Raw genomic sequence first — 25537 nt, 5'->3', positions numbered from 1 at the left:
TATCTGCTCTCGTTGAAACTCCAGCGTGGTAAAGGTGTGGGCTTGCTTTTCAAACGCTGACTAAAGCTTTATAATCACTGCTCATGAAGAAAGACCCATTCTGTTTAATTTATAGCTAAAGCCTTCCACCTTCTTCTTATGGCGTTCTATTTATGGAGCATTGAATAGATCCACATTGTTTCTACAGAGAAGATGGTTACAGAGACCAACCAGGGGAAAAGCCGTTTCACTGATACCATAAATCTAAACCTGGAAAATGTGCCCACAACTAAAATGCATGCATGTCTGTTGCCACGTTATCTTCCGGGCAACATTAAGGCACGTTTTTTGTTTTTTTTTCTCTCTGCTTGGAGCCGCCACAGTGCCCTACGTAACTCTACCACCCGAGCAAATTTGCATTTCTGCTTAGAGCAGTTTTGCAACCCAGTGTTTCCAATTGATTTTGTTGCTAGATTTTGCGACTTTTCAGACCCCGAAAGACTTTTAAAAGCCTAAAGAAAAAACTAGCAACTAAGTTTAAAAGTATTACTTGTATTGACCCATATGACATTAGAGCTTTCTGCGTCGGCTGAAAATGGCCTGGAAAAAAAATTCAAGGAAAAAGTGGGAATCACGGTAAGGAATAATCTTAATACCGCTGATGAGTTTAGATTAAATGACTAATTTTTGGAGTATTATCCAATCCAATCCACTTTATTTATATAGCACATTTTATAAACAGAGTTTCCAAAGTGCTGCACAGACTAGAAAAATAGTAAGTAATAATAAGTAATAATCCAAAACTAAAATATCATTTAAGAAATAAAATAGTAAAATAGATATTAAAATATAAAAAACAAGAAGCAAAGCAATAAAAGTATAAAAAAATAAAACCAGTTAAAATAAAAGAAAGAACTAAAAGACACAGGACCCTACGACTAACTCCGAGTTAAAAGCCAGAGAATAAAAGTGGCTTTTAAGACGAGACTTAAAGCTTTTGATGTTGGGGGGCCTTTTTTACTTGGGAGGGGAGAGAGTATAACACAGATATTCAGATATTATATTGGCTCGTCACGTGACGGCGACGTGTCCGTAACATCATCAGCAGTGGTTTGTCCGTCTACATCAGGGGTGGACAAAGATTTTGACTCGTAGGCGGCATTGAGTTATCAAAATTGTCTGGGGAGCCAAAACATATATTTAACACACACACGCTATTTTATGCTTATAATTTTCCTTGAATTATTAATCTAATTTTAGTAGTAAAAGTGTTATACTATCAGCTGCATGTTCTCATGTCCCTTTTTTCAGTAGCACTTTAAACACCACACCACATCAAACTATGTCATTTAATTTTACAGTTTTGTTGTTTTTTTTACTAAATATGACATCCGACTTGCAAGTCATGTTGGCAGTTTGTATATTAAAAGTTGAAATACTTCAGGGCTCGACAATAACGATGTAGCGATGGTCCGGGGCAAGTTACAACAAAATTGGGGCAAGTAAATCCAATCAGTGATATTCCTGTGGGGCAAGTGCACTTTAGCATGCCATACTGCAAATAGTTTTTTTAAAAGCGGTTCTTGTTGGGTGTTGGTAAAACACGGACTACGTAATTCCGGTGGTAATTTGCAAACCAATCCTTGCAAATCTTGAAACGGACCAATCAGAATCGTTTATTTAGACCGCGGTCCGCAGTCCGTGTTTTACCCACACCCGTTCTTGTTCTCAATCAACCAATCAGCGATGGTTTGACTAGGAAAACATCTATCATGGCGTCCCTGCCAACATGGTCTAATTCTTCAACAACTTGTGAAGGAAAACAGCAAAAAGTGATGAACCAGTGCCTCCTAAACAAGTATTTTATTAGCGGCAGCAAATCAAATGATGGCACAGGTGAGTGAATCACATTGCTGTGACAATTTGATTTATTTGAGATTCTCATGTGATGCCACGATGGCAGTCTTTTCATTTCACATGGGGCAAGTTGGGGCAAGTAGTTCTCACCTTAAGGATTCCCCATGGGCAAGTCATTTTTGTTTTTAACGTAGAGCCCTGTACTTAGAAAGCAACTGGTGGGCCGGATTCAAATGCTTGGTGGGCCGCATGTGGCCCCCGGGCTGCAGTTTGCCCACCTTTTGTCTACATGCACATATTTTCCCACTCTGGAAAGTGTTTTTCAGAGTACTCAGGATGCTGTTAACGATAAAATGTGTTTTCATTTCCGTGTGGGTGGCACCTATATCGTATGGAAGGTTCCACACCACTAAATCAGATCAGGAATACATGTACTGTTAATTCAAACAGATTCAAAAGGTTTTCTCACGGAAACCATCCCAATTGTTGTTTTTTGGATCAGACATTAATACATTGATGAAAGTATCTTTCAAAGACGTCTTGAGAAGAAGAGAACAGATGGTGAGGGCCTCCACAAGCCTTGCCTTAAAACCTACTTAGTTTTCTTTGAAAAAGAAGTTATACACTGCACTATGACACTGAACACAACGATGTAAGCTGACATGACCTTATCAACCATCTCATTAACACTTACGTTCACTGGGCGGATTGCAGAAAGGGCAGACCATAGACCCCTAGCATGTGAAAGCAGATCTGAATGCAGACCGTAAGGTTTTCAGTGAATTTGTAGGAATAAAGATCACTGGAAATTAGATTGAAATGAATTAACCTTCAGTGCATTCCCTGAGGTAATGACAAGAAACCCATTCAAAAGTCAAGAGTAGTACTGTTGCAAACAAGTAAACAAGAGGTAATATGCAAATTATTATTTTTTTTAGTGTTTTGACCTTTGTCTCTGTTTTCTGGCTACTTATGCCGACATATAGGGTATGCTTTGTGTGCTTAGAAGAGCAGGGGAGACATTTGTAAATACAAAATTCTAATGGGGCTCATCATTTTCCCAAATGTCACCACAACAGGGAATAAGATTAACCTTTGCCAAACCGTAAAAGTAAAAATTATTTTGACATACTTTGCCTACGTATTGTCAGCCGCTGCAGATGTTTGCTTTTAAACAGCTGAAGATTCTACTTTGCTTAAAAGCCGATAGCACCATTAATAACAACATCCCTCATTATAGGGTCTTACTATATTTCCAACTTTTCATTCACATGTTGAAGATGGTTCTACATAAATGTCATATCATGAGGTTGGTCAATCCAAAGTCGGGAACGACCCAGTTCACGACTTTCTAAGAACTTTAAGTCTTTAAGTCTCAAGTCTTTTTTCATTCATTTTCGACCGCTTATCCTCACGAGGATTGCGGGGGTGCTGGAGCCTATCCCAGCTGTCTTCGGGCGAGAGGCGGGGTACACCCTGGACTGGTGGCCAGCCAATCACAGGGCACATATAGACAAACAACCATTCATGCCCGAGAATGCCGTCGTGCGAATTCTGAGTGGAAAAAAGGATGTGAGGGACGTTTATTCTTGGACCCAGGTGTTTTAACCGTCGAGACACATTCTCAAAACACTCAACACACTTCCGGCCTTGGAAATAAGAGCGCTGTTTGTCACATACAGTAAACCTCGGATATATCGGACTCGGATATATCGGAAATTCGCTCACAACGGACAGATAAAAAAGAACTGATTTTTCTGTAATGCATTTCCAATAAAAATTCATTGCATATATCGGATTTTTTATAACTGATTTCGCCTATTTCGGACAAAATCTCCAGTCCCGTTCCAATGCATTTCCCTTAAATTTCCCTCGCATATATCGGATGGCCGCATCGTGGCGCTCCGATTCGCCGAATCGTGACAGGCCGCTATACGACGTCATTTGCAGCGTTGCCTGCGCGTCCAGGTACATTGGAAACATAGTCAAGGAAGTGCCTTTTTATAACGGATTAAATCCGATTTACACATATACCGGATATAAATCCGATATATGTGTAAAACGAACATTTTCCGGTATACGCATATAACGGATTTCGCTTATATCGGACAAAACCAGTGGGAACAATTGAATCCGATATATCCGAGGTTTACTGTACTATCTTAATTGCATAAACAAATCATAGAGTGTTAGAAATCATTTTTCAGTCTTCTTGACAATTAAAAATCAGTATCAGACCAAAAAAAAAAAAAATAGCTCTAATATCCATCTCTAATTACGATGTTATAGTTGGAAATATGGAGGCATTTTTACTGCAACTATACTACCGTATTTTCCGGACTATAAGTCACGCTTTTATTGTTACAACTTGCCTTCCAAGTGGATGAAATGTCTGTTTAGGTCAAGTAGTTTGGAAAATAAATTACCCGCAAAAAATGTGACTTATACTCCAGTGCGACTTATGTATGTTTTTATTCTACCTAATTATGCATTTTTGGCCTTGTGCGACTTATACTCCCGAGCGACTTATAGTCCAGAAAATATGGTATTTACAAACATGTCCACTGTTATGTTTATACATGTATTGTCATTTTTTAAAATAGATGTAATATATTTTAGTTTATTATTTTTATTGTATATTGTAATATTGTATTAGCTATTTTGGGGGATTTATTGGTTGATTTATTTGTGAGATTTTGCTGCAAGATGTGTTTCCCCTCTCCTTCATTGTGAACTAATTCCTGTACATTCAGTCTATTCATCCCCATAGAAAGTGTCATTCATTTATTCATTCATTCATTTTCTACCGCTTATCCTCACGAGGGTCACGGGGGGTGTTGGAGCCTATCTCAGCTGTCTTCGGGCGAGAGGCGGGGTACACCCTGGACTGGTGGCCATTCAATCACAGGGCACATATAGACAAACAACCATTCACACTCACATTCATACCTATGGACAATTTGGAGTGGCCAATTAACCTAGCATGTTTTTGGAATGTGGGAGGAAACCGGAGTACCCGGAGAAAACCCACGCATGCACGGGGAGAACATGCCGGCAGACCCCTGACCAATCGCAACACAGTAGGCGTGGTTTGGGGAGAAGATTGACATATCCAAGTGCAGAGGAAGACAGATTTCCTGTGTACACAAAGTATGGACAGTTTAGAGAATGTTTTAAAGAAACGTATTATAATGCCACACTGGAATCCAATACTCATTGTAAAAGCCACTGAGCCGGATAGGACTCTTCAAATGTATTCAGATATGGGGGGGTAGCTATATTCTGTGACATTTGTGGAGCCCCCTCTGGGTTGTGATCAGAATGCTGTGAAAGACATGCTAGCATACATGTAATACAGTTACACCAATTTTTATAATCTTTAGACAAATGCTAAATGACTTAATGGTCTGTTAATTGGTAAGACCCTCCCCGTCCTCCAAGAATTTTGCTGTTTTTTTGCTTTTTTTTTTACATTTTTGCAATGTTTTTCAACCAAACTTGCTCAGACTTTATATACATGTGCTTGCCTCTGGGCTGCACGGCGGTCTAGTGGTTAGCGCACAGAGTTTGCATGTTCTCCCCGTGCATGCGTGGGTTTTCTCCGGGTACTCCGGTTTCCTCCCACATTCCAAAAACATGCTAGGACTCCAAATTGTCCATAGGTATGAATATGAGTGTGAATGGTTGTTTGCCCTGTGATTGGCTGGCCACCAGTCCAGGGTGTACCCCGCCTCTTGCCCGAAGACAGCTGGGATAGGCTCCAGCACCCCGCGCGACCCTTGTGAGGATAAGCGGTAAAAAATGAATGAACGAACGAACGAATGCTTGCCAGTCCCCTGAAGGTATAAACCAAATTCCATGGTGATTCAGCCAAACACCCTTAAACAGTAGTCGTCGATTCTTTTCTGCAATGTCCCGACTGGGGAACGGAAATGTTGCCATAAAATCTAAAATCCCGGTGAGTGTTTTGTAGAGCGCAATGACCTCTGTGAGAAAATACACATTGTTTGTGAAATTCATCCTGTAACTTACTTAAGGACCACCCTGGGTGTCTCGGGGAACCAACATTAGTCTGCAGACAAGACTTTGAAAAGTACCAGTCTGTCTTAGGGTAAGCTATTAGGAATGCATAGTGCTGGAAAACCATAAACCCGTTCAACAATGATGTATGAGTAAAACAGTCTTCGCTACCTCAGGATACTGAGTGTTTTTCCAGTTCTTTCTGACAATGGTTAAGGACCAGCGCTCTTACCAGTCCGGTCCATCCTCCCATCCTCCTTGACATCCTTTTTGCAAAGTGGTGCAGTGCTCCAACCTGCGGGTGAACTTCTACTCTATTAGTAATGACTTCACGCTACACTAGCCGCGGTGTAGATGAAACTTGGAGCTGGAGCTGGAGCTTTACTTAGCGCGCTGCGTTCTGCTACGATGATTCTTTAGCAACACGTTCACTTGCAGGCTTTAATCTCGAGTCTTAAGTGCCTATAAAATCAGTTGTACAGTATGAATAATGCAGCGCATCAAGAAGATGCTAAGTGCTTCAGCGGGAGAGATGGACTTAAGTGAGAAGCCATTCCTAACAATGCAAGGTCATTTGTCTGAACCAGGTCCAAACAAAGGCAGAGCTCATTAAAATATCGGAAGTACATTTGCTCCTCTTACTAGTTCTCTGATTGCGATATGTCAACACGCTGAGCCTTAACCAACCGCAGTGGATACCGGGATTCACTGTCAGTCCAGGTAGTGCCAGGAATCTATTACATGAGGGCATTGGAGTCCTGTGATAGCATATTCAAAAGCCAAAGCATTTGGAATACATTAGTAATGCCGGTCACAAGCCTTCCGCTGATAACAAGGCAGGCTGCCATGGATCACAGTACAGTGACAGTGACAGGCTATGCTGGATGGCAGCTGCCACATCTAAAATTAGCTCAGTCACATGAAAGATTACTGATTGAATAGAGATATGAATAATTACAATGTGAGATAACGCTATATAGCGTAAAGTGTCTCAACAAAAATAAATGTCAGGTATCCGTAGAAGCCAACTGCTATTGTAGAGCAGCTCTATAAATCACTCACTGTGACTTTAGCTTGGTCATTTGGTACGCAACTTTACAGAACTGACAAGCATATGTGTGGAAAATTTAAGCAAGGTTGGTTGAAAAACATGGCCGCCCAGAAGCAAAACATTTTTGCAAGGGTGCAGGTGGGTCTCTGACCAACCAATCAGTCATTGAACATTTGTTGAATGATTGTACAGTCTTTGGGTATACCACTATTACATGGCTTCCAAAGCAGTATGGTAATGGTAATGGTAATGGTTTTATTTCATTTGAACATGCATCAGATTACAATTGAATGCATCCCATAATCAGTTCCCAGTTCCACATGTCCAAAAGGAGTAGGAAGAAGCAAAGCTTATTAAATCCTACCCCTCCATCTGGTACTTTTACAATCACTAACTGTTACATTTGTTCACTTCCTGCTTTCCATAATACAGTTTAAGGTTTTTTTTGTTTGTTTGTTTTTTGTTTTTTAACATTTTGTAATTTACACATGTACGAGGTGATATCGGTGGATATTCACATTCTGGTCTCGAAATCAGAAGTGAAAAAAATGTGGATCAGATATATGCAACTTTTTTTCTGATTTCTGCATTTTTACTACTTTTTTAACTTTTACTTTTTAAGTATGTTTTACTTAATTTATTAATCTGCAGATGAATAAGTTGAGTAAAACATACTTAAAAAGTAAAATTCCAATGACATTGAAATTGGTTATTCCTATGGACAGTACATCATTTCCTATGGAGAAATAATCAAAATCCTCTGCACGCGACTTGTAACAGTTGTAACATTTGTTCACTTCCTACTTTCCATAATACAGTTTAAGGTTTTTTGTTTGTTTGTTTTTTTAATAATGCACCTCGTACTTCAGTACAAATGACATAATGGGTACCATAGTAACTGTCAATACAGTATGAACAAAACCTGCATGCTAACAATCGATATATCCGCTATCTTATCAAATTGTGAGTTCGGGAATTTCGTTTTAATTTCAGTCCCAATTTTTTCTTTCAATTTTAGACCTAAATTGTTTCACTGATAAACCATTCATGTTCTGACAGCCCCATTCTTTATCAAACAGCACGTCTAAATCCCCAAACAACAAAGCCAATGATAAACAAGCTTTTATTGGCACTCAATGTAGTTTTTTATCAAGGGTATCAATGCTTGAAACAAAGTCAGTTCTAAACAGATTTTTCCTTTCAGACTCGTGTTAGCTAGTTTTTCATACCTGACAATGTAGACTGCACACTTGCAGTCTTTAGAGTGTTCGTGAAACACACAAGGGAGGGTGGCAGCATTAAAATAAAAATACATCGGAAAGCAACACATATTGACGAGTATCTCCTATAGACATCGGATCATTCCCGAGCCCACAAACATTCCGTAGTAAGAACACTCCATGACAGAACCAACATCATAACAAACGAACAAGACCAACAAGAGGAGAACAGACATATATACCATACACTAAAACAGTGTCAGGCTGCACGGTTGTCATGTGGTTAGCGCGCAGACCTCACAGCTAGGAGAACCCGGTTCAATTCCACCCTGGGTTTTCTCCGGGTACTCCGGTTTCGTCCCACATTCCAAAAACATGCTAGGTTAATTGGCGACTCCAAATTATCCATAGGTATGAATGTGAGTGTGAATGGTTGTTTGTCTATATGTCCCCTGTGATTGGCTGGCGAATCGAAATGAATAAAGTTTAAAAAAAAGTAACAAGAAACAACCGAACATGTAGACACACAGGAATCAGAAAAAAAATGGTATTGACAACAGCAAAATGTGTGAAACACACCGTTAGTAATGTGATTGCATGTGACATGTTAGCAGGCATGTTGTGACTGTATGTCTAGCTTTGCACGTGTGTACAGGATGGAGTATGTCAGGCTATGTATGAAACATTAATATTTCTAGACTGCAGTCCCAGGAAAATGTAGGCCTTATGATGATACTGTGTTTATATATACACAGTACTAGTTACTGTGTACTAATTACTGTGTACTTTTGGTTTGCTTTGCACTGTTTAAAGTCAGTAATTCGTCATAACAACCTTTTTCATGCTGATTTTTAATTGCATTTTTAACAAATTATTTGTGCTCATTAATCATTTATTCTTAAGCGCGTTAGCATTATTCATCATTTATACCTGAATACCCTACAAAAAAACACTGGAGATATAGGAAACTGTCCAGTATCCAGGTATTTCTATCACCGTCACGCTGGATGAATTTCTGGCTTTAAAAAAAGTCATTGAATCGATTTCAATTTACCGATTAGTTTCAGATCATGTCATTCCAAATGAACCAATATTGTTCTTGACTTGTATCGGCAACTGCAAATTGTGAATCAAATCAAATATTTATTAAACGAATCGTCTACAAAAAGGAAAATAACAGATCAGAGAGAAAGAACAACAAAACAAGTCAAGCAAGAACAAAATGGGTAAAAAAAAAAAAAAAAAACACAGCCATTGTAACATTTCCATAAATTAGGGATGTCACAGAGAAAGTGCAGGCAGCAATGAGAAAATGCAGTATAAACACACCAAGAAAACCATATCAAAAAAGTCCACAAAAAACATAAAATAGAGCCAGAACAAAAATGTAACGCCATATACGAATTACCCTGCATGTCTTGCAGTAAAACATTAATTGGTGAAATGGGTGGGGAATTTAATATAAGGAAAAATGAACAGCAAAGACCTGCACACCAGCAACCTGACCATTGCAAAATAGAGAACCGCATTCCAGATTGGAATGGAGCAAACATCATTGGGACACAGGACAACAAAAACCCTCCGCTGGATCAAAGAGGAAATTGAAATACGGAAGCGTGCCCACAGGACCATAAACTGGGACGGGGGGTGGGGGAGGCTCACACACTCTCACACACCTGGGGTGTCAGACAACAGATGGCGCTGTTGCCCTGCCTTGGCTGGCAGGACTGATACTTAAACCGTCACCTGGTTCATCAGTGGTTGAACCAGTTGCTATAATAAATCGGGTTGACCAACTTGTACTGGACCTGGGGGGTCTGGAGGCAGGCCGCCTCTTCCCTTTGCTGTCTCTGATTAGAACCAGGCGGACCTTACACAGAACAAACTTGACTTTCTGAACCAAACAAACCCCCAGACTACTTCTTGAATGTGTTTATTGATTCTATTTGTTGGTTTCAGTTGCTTAACTCTCTGTTGACTTAAACCAAGAGCACAGTGTGGGCCCCAAAACTGGCGTAAAGCATTGCCGTCGTTGCTGGTTTCTGTCGGGCTAGTAACTGATAGTGGCTCTGTGGACCTTCTTGTATATGTGAGGCCACAGGAAAAAAACAAATCTACCGGTGAATATTTCATGGCCAAGTCTGCTGGGCATTGCTGTGAATTATGAACGCCTACACAGAGCATACCGATACATTACGCCTCCCAAAACAAGTCAAATAAGACTCATTAGGACTCCATGTGAATTCCATTACTTCTGAAGGTTTTTTCATTTCTTATGGGTTTTTGTTAGCGTAAGGAAATATTTGGTGTGAAAAATGTAACGCCTAAGGACAACCTTCTCTGGATAAATTGAAAGCATTATATAATGTCTGAGGTAGAGTTTCCCTTTTTTGTCTCAACAAATTCATAATAATATTCTAATAATAATATTCTAAGTGAGAATTAATGGCAGAATAAATGTACAAATGGGCAGTGTCCCCCGCTGATACAATATGTGCCTGAATGTGGTCGTCTTGCTATGGCATTATTCTCTGTTGAATGATGTTTATTTAACACGGCTGCCTTTTGTATCTTTTGTCTCTCAGGACTCAATGCTCTGCCCTTTGATCCGTCCACCAACAACGACCCCCTCCACTTCAACAGCACCAGCGGGTCACTGGTGACGGAGTGTCCTCCTTTGGAAAACGCATCTGAAAATAGCAAGAAAAGGAAGCGAGCCAGCCTGCCTCCAGGTACTGACAGCGACTAAATCACGGCATGATTAAGCAATGGTGTCAAATCTTTGCGCTCTTGTATTTTATGTTGAATTCTAAATGCGATGCAGGCACACATTCTTTTTTTCTTCTCCTCCATGTTCTTTTATGACAACATTACATCACTGGGATTGCAATTGTTGCATAATCCTATTATTTGGTAGGGAAAAGAGGTTTTTGGTTTGATCTTTGAAGGGTGTAATGTTGCATGTATTTGTAATCAGATTTTCCATACAGTATAGAGCCGAGTTCCGACATGGTATACATCGAGTCGGGCACAGCAAGTGCAAATGAATTAGCTGTGTAAACAAATACAGTTTGACTATAGTGCCAAGGAGAAGCCATCCATCAATTTTCTTACGGTTATCCGAGTTAGGTTTGCGGGAGACTTCTCTCTTCCCTGCACTTTCCGGCGTATCCCGAGGTGTTCCCAGGCCAGTCGAGAGACATAGTCTCGCCAACGTGTCCTGGGTCTTGCCCTGAACACCACGCCAGGGTGACCTCAGGGGGGCATCGTGACCAGATGCCTGAGCCACCTCATTGGGCTGTTCCAAGTTTCTCCCCGGTGACAGTGCTTCTCACATTACCGCCACTCTGCGGCGAAAACTCATTTCGGTTCTTGTCCTTTCGGTCACCACCCAAAGATCGTGACCATAAGTGGGGGTATGAATGGAGCTCGGTTCAGCCCTCTTGTCACCACAATCGACCGATGCAGAGCCGCCATCACTGGAGATCCTGTGCTAATCTGCTCGTCCATCTTGCGTTCCATCCTCCATCCAACCAGTCGCTCATGAACATTACCCAGAGGTACTGGGTGAGAACCATGTGCTCGGACTTGGAGGTCCTGATTCTCATCCGAGCCACTGAAACAATCCGGTGATAGTTTAAGGTTGCAGCTCAATGAAGCCAGAAGGACTACATCATCTGCACAAAGATCAGAGACCCAATCCAGCACCCAACAAACAGGATCTCCTCAACATCCTGGTGGCTCCTAGAAATTCTGTCCATAAAAGTAATGAATATAATCGGTGACAAAGAGAAGCCCTGCTGGAGTCCATCCCTCACTGGTTCCACTTTTTTCCAATTGTCAGACCCTGCAGAGAACATAGGGCTGCTCCACAAAAAAAACCTGCTCGGAGTCCTATCATAGCACTCCTTCTTTAGCTTGATGCCATGCCTCACCGCTGGTGTCCACCAACGGGTTCTGGGATTACCGCAATGACAAGCACCGACCACCTCACGGCCACAGCTCTGATCAGCCGCCTCGACAATGGAGGCATGGAACATGGCCGACTCTCACTCATTGTCTGTCTTATCCCTCGGAACATGGTCAAAGCTCTCCCAGAGGTGGGAGTTGAAACTCCTTCTGACAAGAGACTCTGCCAGACCTTCCCAGCAGACGCCCACAATGAGTTTGGAGCTGCCAGGTCTGACTGGCCTCCTCACCCACCATCGGAGCCAAGTCACCACCAGGTGGTGATGGTAAACAGCTCTACCCCTTTCTTCCAACCCGGTGTCCCAAACATGTGGCACAAGTCAATCAGTGAACAAAAGTGTACTCCTGTAGAACGAAACAGCATACCATTTATTTATTTTCAAGTTGATTGTCTAATATTTATATACTGGTTAAAAATATTCCTGTGAGAAATTATTTTTAAATTGATTAAAGTAGGTTCATATCATTAAACATCCCTCCATTTTCTATGCTGCACTTGCTAGGGTATGCTGGGGTCTATCGCAGCTGACTTTGGGGCGAGAGGTGGGGTACACCTTGGGGTGGGGGTCGCCAGCTGTATCATTGAACAATTCATGGGAAAGTTCAGATATTTCATCCAAAAATTATTCTGATTAGTGCCCTCATGGGTGGCACGGTGGTCGAGTGGTTAGCGCGCAGACCTCACAGCTAGGAGACCAGGGTTCAATTCCACCCTCAGCCATCTCTATGTGAGATGGCTCCCACATTCCAAAAACATGCTAGGTTAATTGGCCACTCCAAATTGTCCATAGGTATGAATGTGAGTGTGAATGGTTGTTTGTCTATATGTGCCCTGTGATTGGCTGGCCACCAGTCCAGGGTGTACCCCACCTCTTGCCTGAAGACAGCTGGGAAAGAAAATACGCTTGCCCACTTCATTAGACGGAAACACCAACAAAGTTGGTCATCATTACTTCGGAACTTGATCGGTTATGAGAATGATGATGGACGCAATAAATCCGTACATTATAACACCAGCACTGTGTTATCATCAGTCAAAGATCCTCTATTTAATGATAATGTATGCTGTTTTTAAGGATCTACCGCAAAGATGCTCAATATGTGATAGGTGCAGACTTCTGTTTATAAGGACACAATTAAGTGTCGGGGCTGCACGGCAGTCGAGTGCTTAGCGCACAGACCTCACAGCTAGAAGACCAGGGTTCAATTCCACCCTCGGCCATCTCTATGTGAAGTTTGCATGTTCTCCCCGTGCATGCGTGGGTTTTCTCCGGGTACTCTGGTTTCCTCCCACATTCCAAAAACATGCTAGGTTAATTGGCCACTCCAAATTGTCCATAGGTATGAATGTGAGTGTGAATGGTTGTTTGTCTATATGTGCCTTGTGGCTGGCGACCAGTCCAGGGTGTACCCCGCCTCTCGCCCGAAGACAGCTGGGATAGGCTCCAGCACCCTCGTGAGGAAAAGCGGTGGAAAATGAATGAATGAAACTTTTATGAACCTTACTCCTAAATGCGTTAGAACCGAGAATCGTTAGGAACCGGAAGCAAAACGAGGAATGGGAATCGGAACCGGGATTGTTGGTGAAATGGTGAAGATGGTGATGATTGATAGTGGGAAGTTTCCATCTGGGTACTGCCAGCCCACTGCAGGGTACAATGCTGTTTCTAAGTGTGCCAATTGTAACCGTCTCTAGGCACTATAGGTGTATGCAGGGCAGGATGTGTCCCTTGGTTGGTCTGGCCTGTCCACCTTCTCGGAGGTCAGATAGCCGCTGCCGCTAACTGCTCCTTGCCTGACTGTCTGTTGCCATGCCAACACCAGCTGCCAATCAACTCGGCAGCAACCTTTTAGCTTCCTCCCACTCACACAAACACACGCTGACCTTGCGTCGAGTGCTTGTGTGCGTGGGAATGCTCGCTCGTGGCTCTGATTATTTTGTCATCGGGATTACCAAAAGGTTGCTGCGCCCAACAATACGTCAAATTCAACAGAGACTTCTAATTAAAGACAGCTGATTAATGAACTGCCTTTGTGTGTGTGTGTGTGTGTGGAAAGAAAACGGGGGTCCTTGAAACTGAATGGGAGGTGTTCCTGTTCCTTGTTCTCGCTTCTGTTTGCTTTTGAGTGTTCATTCACACTCCGTGTTAAACGATAATTGGATAATGTATCATATCAAACAGGCTCTAAGTATACTAATTATTAAGTTGAAGGGCAACAATCGCTGTTAGAAAAAGCAATTTCTAGTGACACAACACTGGAAGCCCCCCCTCCAAGAACACGCTCACCACATGTATTTCATCCACGGCCTATCATTGGTTTAAGCCGTGTCTCTGTGACAGGAAGGTTTGTGGCAAATGTCAGTGTTGTCAAACAAGTCGCTACTCCACTGCAGATTTTTCTCATTTTCACTATCAGCATAACCACACAGGGTTTTTTTTCTCTTCTGAAACCACAGGATGTGTTTATCTATCATCATTCATACGCAACATCAGGCAGCTTTATTTGCATTGCACATGAGGGCAATTCAAAGTGCTGAATGGAGCTATAAAATGAGTTTATACATATTTACACCGAAACACTTACTGTGTAAGTTTATCTAACGGATTAGTTAGTGCTTTATGTTTTAAAATTCAGTGTGGAAAAAGTGCAAAAATTGGTTCAAAATATGAGATGACGGACAATTTTCCAAAAAGTTCCAGGGTCAATAAAGATACAGGTATCAGCTCTTCCAGTCAGCATGCAGAACCCCCGTGATCGTAACAGCAGATTTTGTTCGCTGGTTGAGCTGGACGGAGTAGTCATAGAGAGGGAAGTCTAGGCTTGCCTGCTTAGGCTGCTGCCCCCCCCCCCCCCCCCCCCCCCGACCTGACCTCTGATAAGCGGAAGAAGATGGATGGATGGACCTTCTGGCAACATAAATGATTGGAAAAAGGTTCCTCACCCAGCTGAAATCTTACAAAATATGCTGAGGTCTTGAAATCATGCACACTTTTGGTAGTACCAATTTGTGATATGTACTTTCGGGGGTTGGTTGACCTTCAATAATAGTGTAGACTACGGATTGACCGATATGGTTTTTTTCGGGCCAGTGCCGATATCGACTCTTTTGGTATCACCTATAGTCGATGGCCGATTTTGCTTGGACGGATATTTGTGGCCGATACTGCTTTTGCTTCCTCAATTTACATGAAAAAAATGACAATGGTAACAAATATTACATGTCTCAAGTTTAAACATATTTATTGAAATGTAAACAGGGCTCGACAATAACAATGTACTGATGGCCCGGAGCAAGTTAAAACAAAATTGGGGCAAGTAAATCCAATCAGTGATATTCCCGTCGGGCAAGTGCACTTTGGCATGCCATACTGCCAAGAGTTTTTTTAAAAGCGGTTCTTGTTGGGTGTTGGTAAAACACGGACTGTGTAATTCCGGTGGTAATTTGCAAACCAATCCTTGCAAATCTTGAAATGGACCAATCAGAATCGTTTAATTAGACCACAGTCCGCGTTTTACCCACACCCGTTCTTGTTTGCGATCAGCGATGGTTTGACTAGGAAAACATCTATCATGGCGTCCCTGCCAACATGGTCTAATTCTTCAACAACTTGTGAAGGAAAACAGCAAAAAGTGATGAAGCAGTGCCTCCTAAACAAGTATTTTATTAGCGGCAGCAAATCAAATGATGGCACAGGTGAGTGAATCACATTGCTGTGACAATTTGAAGTGGTCACAATGAAACACCACCCATTAGATCCAATACCAAGTGCTGATTTTAGCACAAGCTACAAAATCTAGCGCTTCCATTTCTCTGTGGATTTTTCTCACCTTTGCTTCACAAATTATTGTTTGACCATTGAACATTTTATTCTGGATTAAAAACACTTTACTAGTACACAAATGTCATTTATTATTTAATAAGCACAATGTTTATTCAATCATGAATGTACTTTTATTTATCAAGGCAAAGTGCCTAGAAGTCTCCTGACAATCCAGATTTCCATGCAACGTCATGATCTATGTAGGAAAACAACCACAAGAAATGATCATCATTTCATCTTTATTTGAGATTCTCATGTGATGCCACAAAAATGAGATGATATATCATTATGGCAGTCTTTTCATTTTACATGGGGCAAGTTCGGGCAAGGAGTTCTCGCCCTGGTAAACACTGAACACAGTAGGATACGGCTTTCTTAAACACACATTTAAACGCATATATATATATATATACGTATATAGATATAGATATAGATATCGGTCTGCCGATGTATCGGTCGATCCTTAGTGTAGACTTGCCAACATTTATGAATTTGTCGTACTCTTACTCTTTTAAATACACGTCACTCCTCTCCATTTTTTTGCATTTTGCTGATTTCAGTTTTGAGTTCAGTCATTCCAGATAATAAATGAAAGGGAGACGCCATGGAATTATAAAAACAAGAATGAAACCTAAGAGGAAGTGTACTAATAAATGCTATGGACCACACATGGGCATAATATATCATAATAATCATTTGTTCTAATGTTGCATGACAGTTTTGTTTGCATGTCCCACAGAAGACTAAAAGAACTGAAACGATAGGAGAATGAATGGTTCCCCACCGTTGCTTTCAGATGCTCACAGAGCTGAAACCTTGAAAGATTTACGAAGGTTACATCATCTTTTCTCTTACTAAGGCCCTCTTCGGACTTCTAAAAAAATAAAATTGCCCCCATATCGGAAAAAGCTTTTTTGCTTTCTGATGCTCACTGGGCTAATGTCTAGCAAGATTTGCTGAGCTTGCATCATTCTGTCTTTTACTGTAATCAGACTTAAAAAAAAAAAAAACGGCCGGAAATGTTGATGCTCACAGAGTTGAAATCCTGCAAGATTTCATGAGGTCTTGGAATCTCGCATGATTTTTACTCCTGAAGACGTATTGTTAGATTCCGGCGTTATACTCTTAAACTATAGAGAGAAAAATTTGTCTGGAACGTATTAAAGGAAGACTCCACCCATGTTTTTAGTAATGTGACTTGGGCTACGTTCCTCCTGCTATGTTCAATAGTACAGTAATGAATCCTCCTTTGGATATGATCTGCCTTATCCTGTCACACTGTACTCTCCATTACAAGCACTGTTTACTTTCTGTCATAGGCCGTGATAAATATTGACACGTACGTTTTGCTTGGCTTCTTTTAGCTCTCCTGGGAGCTTATTCTTGGGGAGTTTTTTCCCCCCCCCTCTTGAGTACAAGAAGGTCGCTCGGTCAGTGCTTAGTTTGTGTTTCTCTCATATTGTATGTTTTACTGCCATGCTTGCCCTTCTGGGAGAAGACGGCATAGTAGTACAGACTGACCAATCATAGCGGCATCTGATTGGCTTGATCACACAACAGGGCGGGGTTTATGCGAGCCTGGTGGTCTCGGCCGTCTGGCTCTCAGCGGAGGACTGATGGAGCTCATTAACACCCGTGCTGATTTAGTCTCGTTAAGGGACCCCTAATGGATAGATTTTTCTCATTACTGTTGCTTTCATAATCCATTGTGTGTCTGTTCAAGCATCCTTTACGACACACACACTTTTTTTTTTTTTTACACAGCTGCAATTTCAGTTCATTAAATTACCGTCAAATTTAAAGAGAGAAAGAAAACAAACTGCTTGCCTTATTTGGCCCTGCAGGAATTGGACACATTTCAGACTGTAATGCTAACATGCTATAGATCACAGGTGCTCACATACTGCCATTGGTGATATTTTTACTTCATATTTTCATATATTATATATTATTGTGCACTTAAGGGTGCGTTCACACTTTTTTTTTTTATTTTATTTGGGCAAATATATGAAACATTACAGTGCATTTCTTACATACTTTCCATTATTTACATTTGTATTCTACTATCTAATCACAAGCCCAAAATGAGTAGGCTGAAGCAAAAGCTTCTAAATGCCTACCCCTTTTTGCAAGATATAATCATGTTCATGCCACAGTCTTGTTTTCCCCTGTTATTATTATCATTGTAATATTATTATTGTTATTATCATTATTGTTATAATCTTTATCATTATTACCATTATTATTGTTATTATTATCACCATGATTATAATCATCATTAATATTACCATTTTCATCATTATAGTTATAACAATTTTTGGATTTTTTTTTCATTCATTTTCTACCGCTTCTTCCTCACGAGGGTCGCGGGGGTGCTGGAGCCTATCCCAGCTGTCTTCGGGTGAGAGGCGGGGTACACCCTGGACTGGTGGCCAGCCAATCACAGGGCACATATAGACAAACAACCATTCACACTCACATTCATTGAGTATTAAGTTGCAGTGTGATGAATCAAGTGCTCTTAGCAAAGTGTTTGTTCTCAGTAAGACATTCACACTCACATTCATACCTATGGACAATTTGGAGTCGCCAATTAACCTAGCATGTTTTTTTGGAATGTGGGAGGAAACCGGAGTACCCGGAGAAAACCCACGCATGCACGGGGAGAACATGCAAACTCCATACAGAGATGGCCGAGGGTGGAATTGAACCCTGGTGTTTTTCCCCCTAAGTGTAACATTAACATATAATTTTCTGGATTGCATGTGTCTAATCTTCTGCATTAAAAAACAAGAACTTGAGACTGTGAGATGAGTTTTGATCCGCTTACAATTATGAATTCTGGTTCATATGTGAGTTCATATGTGAACGCGATACCAAAGACACACACCCAAGTTAACATGGCAGCAAACAGTATGCAGAAATGACAGTTGGCCAGTCAAGTGTTTACTTTATGAACTTTATGTTTTGACTGCACGGCTTTTGTCCCATGACAAAGTGTGCCCGGTAACCCAAGCGCACAAAATGTTTGGTCTGGACCAGAGAACCGATCCACCAGTATAAACGCAGCCTATATTCAACCAGGAAGGTCCAAATCATAACTCAAACCCAGTTTATTTTCACATTTAAGCCCAGGAATTTAGTCGAGCCTCAATTTTGGGTTTTGACAGTTTTTAATGATGCTCTGGGCCATCGGAGTTGCACTTTTGCTTTGTTTTTTTCTGTATTTATGTGCGCTTATTGCGTCTGACAGTCCATAACAAGTGACGCCTCAGGGGCAGCAGGCACTCGGCGAGGACCTTCCTCTTCAGATTTTATCACTCTCTCAACACAGCAAGAGATGCTCATTTTCCCGCTGCGCTGAAGCTGCAGGTGGCGAGCCAGCGGCTGATTTAGAGATGCTTGCTTTTCAGCTCAAAATATGTTTGGTATGGTAAAATTCAATATGAATGACAGCTTGCTGGTGTAACGTGAACACATGAGAATTATATGGCATGATATCTTTCTCTTTTCCGTGTGTCTTTAATATAAAAACAGCTGAAAAGACCAATATTCCGTCTACAAAGCCCACGATCAAAACAGCCCCAAAACCTCCACCACGATTATATTTTGCTATATAATTGTAAATGGAGCATCGGAACAGAAACAAGAGACACGTCTATTCATGTCTCACATAAGGATAATAGAAGATAGACAACAAAAGCATAGCATCACATATAATGGATATACATATAAAGCATTTACTCAATGTCATTTTCTCACCGCTGGCTGACAGGAAGTTGTCACAAGGTAAATAATGTAATAGGCAGAATTTAGCTGCCAGAGATATAACGGCCCCTTGGGATATTCACCTCTATGTGTGTGTCAGTGCAGGCCAGCAAAGCCTTGTCTGCTGGCCTAACCACTACCAGAAGCCCTGACCTCCATTTCCAACTTAAATTTCAGCCATGTACCCCCTACTTCTGCACACTTCAAAAATATAAAGCACTGATAAATAGATAAGTTCTCATCCTACATATCTTGTATTCCGTCCTTCCCTTGGAATCCATTTATTTGAATGGACTTAGTTTGAGCTTCACTTCTGGATGGCTATGGTTAAAGTCTGCATCTTCACCTCACAGCAAATAGAAGAACGTTTTACAATCATGATGAAGCGGTATCTGTCCATAAGTTTGTTTAAGTAGAACATTTTGTAACATTGTCTTATTGTTGTGTGACCAACAAGATGATTTACAAGAGCAGCATTGAAAGCATTTTGCTAGTTTTGATCCTGCTTGTTGAGTATGAAGTGTCCATTATCTGACTGGAATCTGTCCATGGTGTCCCAACTCTAAAATAACCCTTCTTAATAGCAGCATTCATTCATTTTCTACCGCTTTTCCTCCTGCTGGAGCCTATCCCAGCTGTCTTTTTGCGAGAGGCGGGGTACACCCTGGACTGGTGGCCAGCCAATCACAGGGCACATATAGACAAACAACCATTCACACTCACATTCATACCTATGGACAATTTGGAGTGGCCAATTAACCTTTAACCCGTTTTTGGAATGTGAGGAAAACCGGAGTATCCGGAGAAAACCCACGCATGCACGGGGAGAACATGCAAACTCCACACAGAGATGAAATTGAACTTGGGTCTCCTAGCTGTGAGGCCTGCGCGCAAACCACTCGACCACTGTGCAGCTGTTAAAATAATATAATGTACTTAATTGTCCAGTTAAATTGGGAAATATATATATTTTTTAATGTTTTGTGTTAAAACCTTTTTTTTTTTTTTAGAAATGGGAACCAGTACATATATAGTACAATATATGGGAATGTGCAGTATTAATATGTGTGTTTATGTTTTAATATAGCTGCACGGTGTAGGAGTGGTTAGCATGTCTGCCACAATCAGGAGATCAGGAAGACCCGCAACCCTAGTGAGGGTGAGCGGCATAGAAAATGGATGGATGTTTTAATATATTTTAATATATATTTCAAAATAGGCCGCATGGTGGACGAGTGGTTAGCATTTAGGCTACACAGTCAGGAGATCGGGAAAACCTGGGTTCCAATCTCTGTGTGTTTCCTCACGGGGAGAACATGCAAACTCCACACAGAGATGGCCGAGGGTGGAATTGAATCATGGTCTCCTAGCTGTGTGGTCTGCACGCTAACCACTAGATCACCGTGCACCTTAATAGTATCAGAAATCCAACAATAAAGCCTCATTTTTGGGTGAATTTTGGGTGCCAGGTTTTCACCTGTTAGCCTTAATTGGAATGCCTTTTTTTGGCCTTTAAAAAATGAAATATGAAAGTGGCTCCCTGAGGCACCCCTGATCTAAATAGACTAATGCAAGTTCACAAGACTAGTGAGCTAGAACTATCAAAGTGGGACTTACGTACTGATGTGCATGTTACCACACACGGGCTCCGCAAGTTTTGGCAAATTAGTTTGTACTCGTAGAGGAAGTAAAGTCGTCAGAAGTACTTATGGAGCAAGTGATTTGTGGGATTCTTACAAGGCTTGTACAGCCCACTCGTTTCGATTGCCAGAAGGGCGTACTTCCTACGGCACCTATAGCTGTTATTACCGGGGGCAACCAGAGTGTTGGCCGGGAGAAGCCACCCGCTGTGGCCGGGCAAGGCTCATTAATGGGGTATACGCTATGCCGCCGTGCATCCATGGAGGTCCTAGAACCATAGTGTGCAGCTAGACGAGTATGTCACCCGCTGTGGGAGTAGTTGGCCAATGTACATAGCGTATGTCCTTGCGACACTTGGCTGCCGACCTAACTGGTCAGGTCTTTATACAAATAAATCCAATTAAAAAAAGTCATGCGGGGCTCCAGACTGCAACTAAATGCTTGCATTTTGTGACTATATGTGCGACCAGATAAAAGTACATGTCCCGTATTGAGTTGACAAAGGGTCGTACTTTGCCCTTTATCATGGCGAGAATGAAGAATAAAGTCTGTAAAATGTGGAGTCAATTGACGACAGCTTGTCACCGTCTGAAGCCTACGGATGCCAGCGTGTGGGATTGCTCACATTTCAATCTCATTGCAGTTTGACTCTTCTGCCATCTTTGTTTACCACCTGTTTTGTTTTGCCTGGCTTTTACTTTGTCTCTTTGGCAGCGGCTTTTTTTTTTTTTTTCATCACAGTGACATTTTAATACAAACAAGGTTCATTCACAGCTCATTTTTCTCTACAATGGCTGTTAAGTTCATAGAGTATGTGATAACTTACTTTTTTTAGTGTCCTTAACAACCTTGCTCTCTTGTTACTACAGTAAACCTCAGATATATCGGAAATTCGCTCACAACGGACCGATAAAAAAGAACCAATTTTTCTGTAATGCATTTCCAATAAAAATTAATTGCATATATCGGATTTTTTATAACGGATTTCGCCTATTTCGGACAAAATCTCCAGTCCCGTTCCAATGCATTTCCATTAAATTTCCCTCGCATATATCGGATGGCCGCATCGTTATGCTAATCTTGTTGATGTCACTGGCTATTGTCTTTCTCCTGGCTCCAGATTTAGGACAAATATAAAAGTGAGTGACGTCAATAATACTAGCACAGCAGTGAATGAGATCTTAACCTCACTATTGGAAATAACGTAGGCCTGACGGGCGTAACAGGGCCTAGCTTAATTAACAATTTGTTATGCTCAGAGTCCAATAAAGTTAAATTCTCATTACCTTACGTCTCTTTTCATTGCCCAGTCCAGGTACATTGGACACATAGTCAAGGAAGTGCCTTTTTATAACGGATAAAATCCGATTTACGCATATACCGGATATAAATCCGATATATGCGTAAAACGGACATTTTCCGGTATACGCATATAACGGATTTCGCTTATATCGGACAAAACCAGTGGGAACAATTGAATCCGATATATCCGAGGTTTACTGTATAATAATAATAATAATAATAATCATCATCATCATCTGTCCTTTTCGTCAATATAGCTTGAGCTTACCTTTCTGATGTTATATGTTGGATCCTAGTATTGTCATTGGTCCCATCACAGCCACCGGCACTAAGTGTTGTGTCAGTGATACACCAGCTGTGGGACCCTGGGACATCACTGTTGGGTTCAACAGTTCACATCCAGAGGAGGACAAACAAACAAAGCAGGAGAGCCAAGCCAATGTTGTTTTTCTGCCTGGTTTAAAACCACATTGGAAATTTTATTCGAACCTTAATGAATGAATTAATAGTTCTCTTTTGTGGTGAACTATGGCCAAGCATTAGTCCGAATATATGAATATTTAAGCATTTTCCCCCACAAATTTCCAAGCATAAAAATACCAAAATCAACTAAAATACAGAATAAGCTAGTAACGCCAACTTGTGAATTCAGGGTTCTACATTGGTCACTAAGGTGTCAGTAATTGTTCGGTGAGACCACAATAATCGTAACATGGGTTACTGTTGCAGCAATAAAGCCCACAACTCAACTCACCGCCACTTCCTGTCCGCCATTCATTATGTTCCCCTACAATGTAAACTGTCTTAAAAGGCTTATTTTCTCTGATTATATCTACTATATTGGGTAATAGGAATATATGGGTGGTATTTCATGTGTAGCTGGCTCTATTAATGAAAAAAAAAAAGATTGTAAGCAGGTTTTCTGTCATAACTATGAAAATATGATATATTAGTGAATATTAGCTTTGTTGAATTAACTATGATAAATGAGGATTACTGTATCACTATTGCAGTTAGAGTAAACATTAGGGTTTGGTAGGTACCCTGGTTTTAAGGTCACAGTTTGGGTCATTTTGGGTACAGTTAGAGAAATATGAAAAAAAAAAAACACAAAATTGCTTCGTTTTTTATGATTAAATTTATTATACGTATATATATAATATTTTTATTTATTTGTCCACTTAATGTCTGACAACAGAAGAGGGTTTTCAAGCTCGAGCTTCTCCCTGGCATGACTCTGCTATACACGAGGGTACTTCCTGTTCCTCACTTAATGTGAAATGTGAAATATACTATAATATATAATGTGAAATATCTGATGATTAATACACATGTATGTATTTTCATTACTTTGGACAAATACTAATGGGTCATCACTACAACAGGTTCAAACAGTTTATCAGCTCCATGTCAATCACGTTTGGTGACGGGTGAAATATGGATGGCAAAAGCACCATTGAAATTTAAATGAGACATTTTCACATCATTGCACTTCCTCTGATTTTTTTTTTTTTTTTTAATTTTTGGCTTCAAACAAAGAAGGTCGGCTGACACTGATTGCCCTTTGTTTCTGTGTGGAGAGGTTGTTAGGGCGTAAATGTCAATTCCGAGCCGAGGGAGAAGGGAATCGAATGACATGATTGGCCACAGCAATGAGAACCGGTGTTGTTTGTCATAATCATACACATTTATGCTAATGCATTTCCACTCTTGATTCATATGGAGGCAGAATGAGGCTTTCCACTTTGATATCATGAATGCACTTTTATTTTTTTTCGCCCAGTCCAACTTGCCAGCATCTTTAAGTTAACCTTTAAATGAAATATGCAGCCTGCGAGGAGAAGGCTGCCAGCGCCCGGAGTGCTGTTTTATCTGTGAAGAAGAGTGATTTGAAATGCATAGCAGACTGCAAATAGGGCTGCCTCGCTCCTTTTCATTCATTTGGGGATTCTTGTCTGTGTGTGTCTGTGTGTGTCTGTGTGTTGTGTGCGTGTGTCATGACACAAAGTTAACTTCTGCACCGGCAGCGATAAAGACCAATGTATGCACATATTGTTTACATACCGCCATGTACTCATTGCACAGTACAACATTTGCGTATCACTTCCATTGATAGTCTTATCATTGGTGTCCACATTTTAATCAAAATGGAGTGCACTTCTTCGGTACAACCAGTAGAGGCACTGTCGAGTCTCTGCGATTTTGCATTTTTGCATATCAGTCATGTAAAAGACACACTATCAACAAAATATCAATGTTGCAGCCAGGATTGCTATCACCCATCTACTGATTCGGGACATTATTGTTCATTCATTCATTCATTCATTTGGGCGAGAGGCGGGGTACACCCTGGACTGGTGGCCAGCCAATCCCAGGGCACATATAGACAAACAACCATTCACACTCACATTCATACCTACGGACAATTTGGAGTGGCCAATTAACCTAGCATGTTTTTGGAATGTGGGAGGAAACCGGAGTACCCGGAGAAAACCCACGCATGCACGGGGAGAACATGCAAACTCCACACAGAGATGGCCGAGGGCGGAATTGAACCCTGGTCTCCTAGCTGTGAGGTCTACACGCTAACCACTCGTCCACTGTGCAGCCAACATTATTGTTATCATTGCAACATATCATGATATCGTATCACCAGTTACACCAGTTACACCAGTTACAAACCAAAAATGGGTTTCCAGTGTATTCTCCAGAGAATGTATTAGGAAATGAAGTGAAGGCTTTAGCAGCCTATCATATGCCACATATGCCAATATACGATGTCCGATTATCCTTTCGAGTTAAATGCCCACACATAAAGCATCCCATTGTAGCAAACACTGAAATAAAGCAGACATGATGAGCAACAATCTGTTATATCTTTTACTCTTTTTCTACTTATTGTGTCT

The 25537-nt window shown here is 41.0% G+C and overlaps 1 protein-coding gene across 3 annotated transcripts in view; it reads left to right on the top strand.

Moving 5' to 3' along the window:
- enox2 (ecto-NOX disulfide-thiol exchanger 2) overlaps positions 1-25537 on the top strand; it is a 197808-nt gene that overhangs the window by 76233 nt on the left and 96038 nt on the right. For all 3 annotated transcript variants that reach the window (XM_058076577.1, XM_058076578.1, XM_058076579.1), the window contains one exon: positions 10713-10859. In XM_058076577.1, coding sequence (XP_057932560.1) covers positions 10713-10859 — 147 coding nt within the window. The remainder of the gene's footprint in view (positions 1-10712; positions 10860-25537) is intronic.

This window comes from Doryrhamphus excisus, chromosome 6 (genome assembly GCF_030265055.1).
Source record: "Doryrhamphus excisus isolate RoL2022-K1 chromosome 6, RoL_Dexc_1.0, whole genome shotgun sequence".
Lineage (NCBI taxonomy): Eukaryota > Metazoa > Chordata > Actinopteri > Syngnathiformes > Syngnathidae > Doryrhamphus > Doryrhamphus excisus.
Note: the sequence above shows the minus strand (reverse complement) of the source record. Positions and strands in the feature narration are given on the sequence as shown.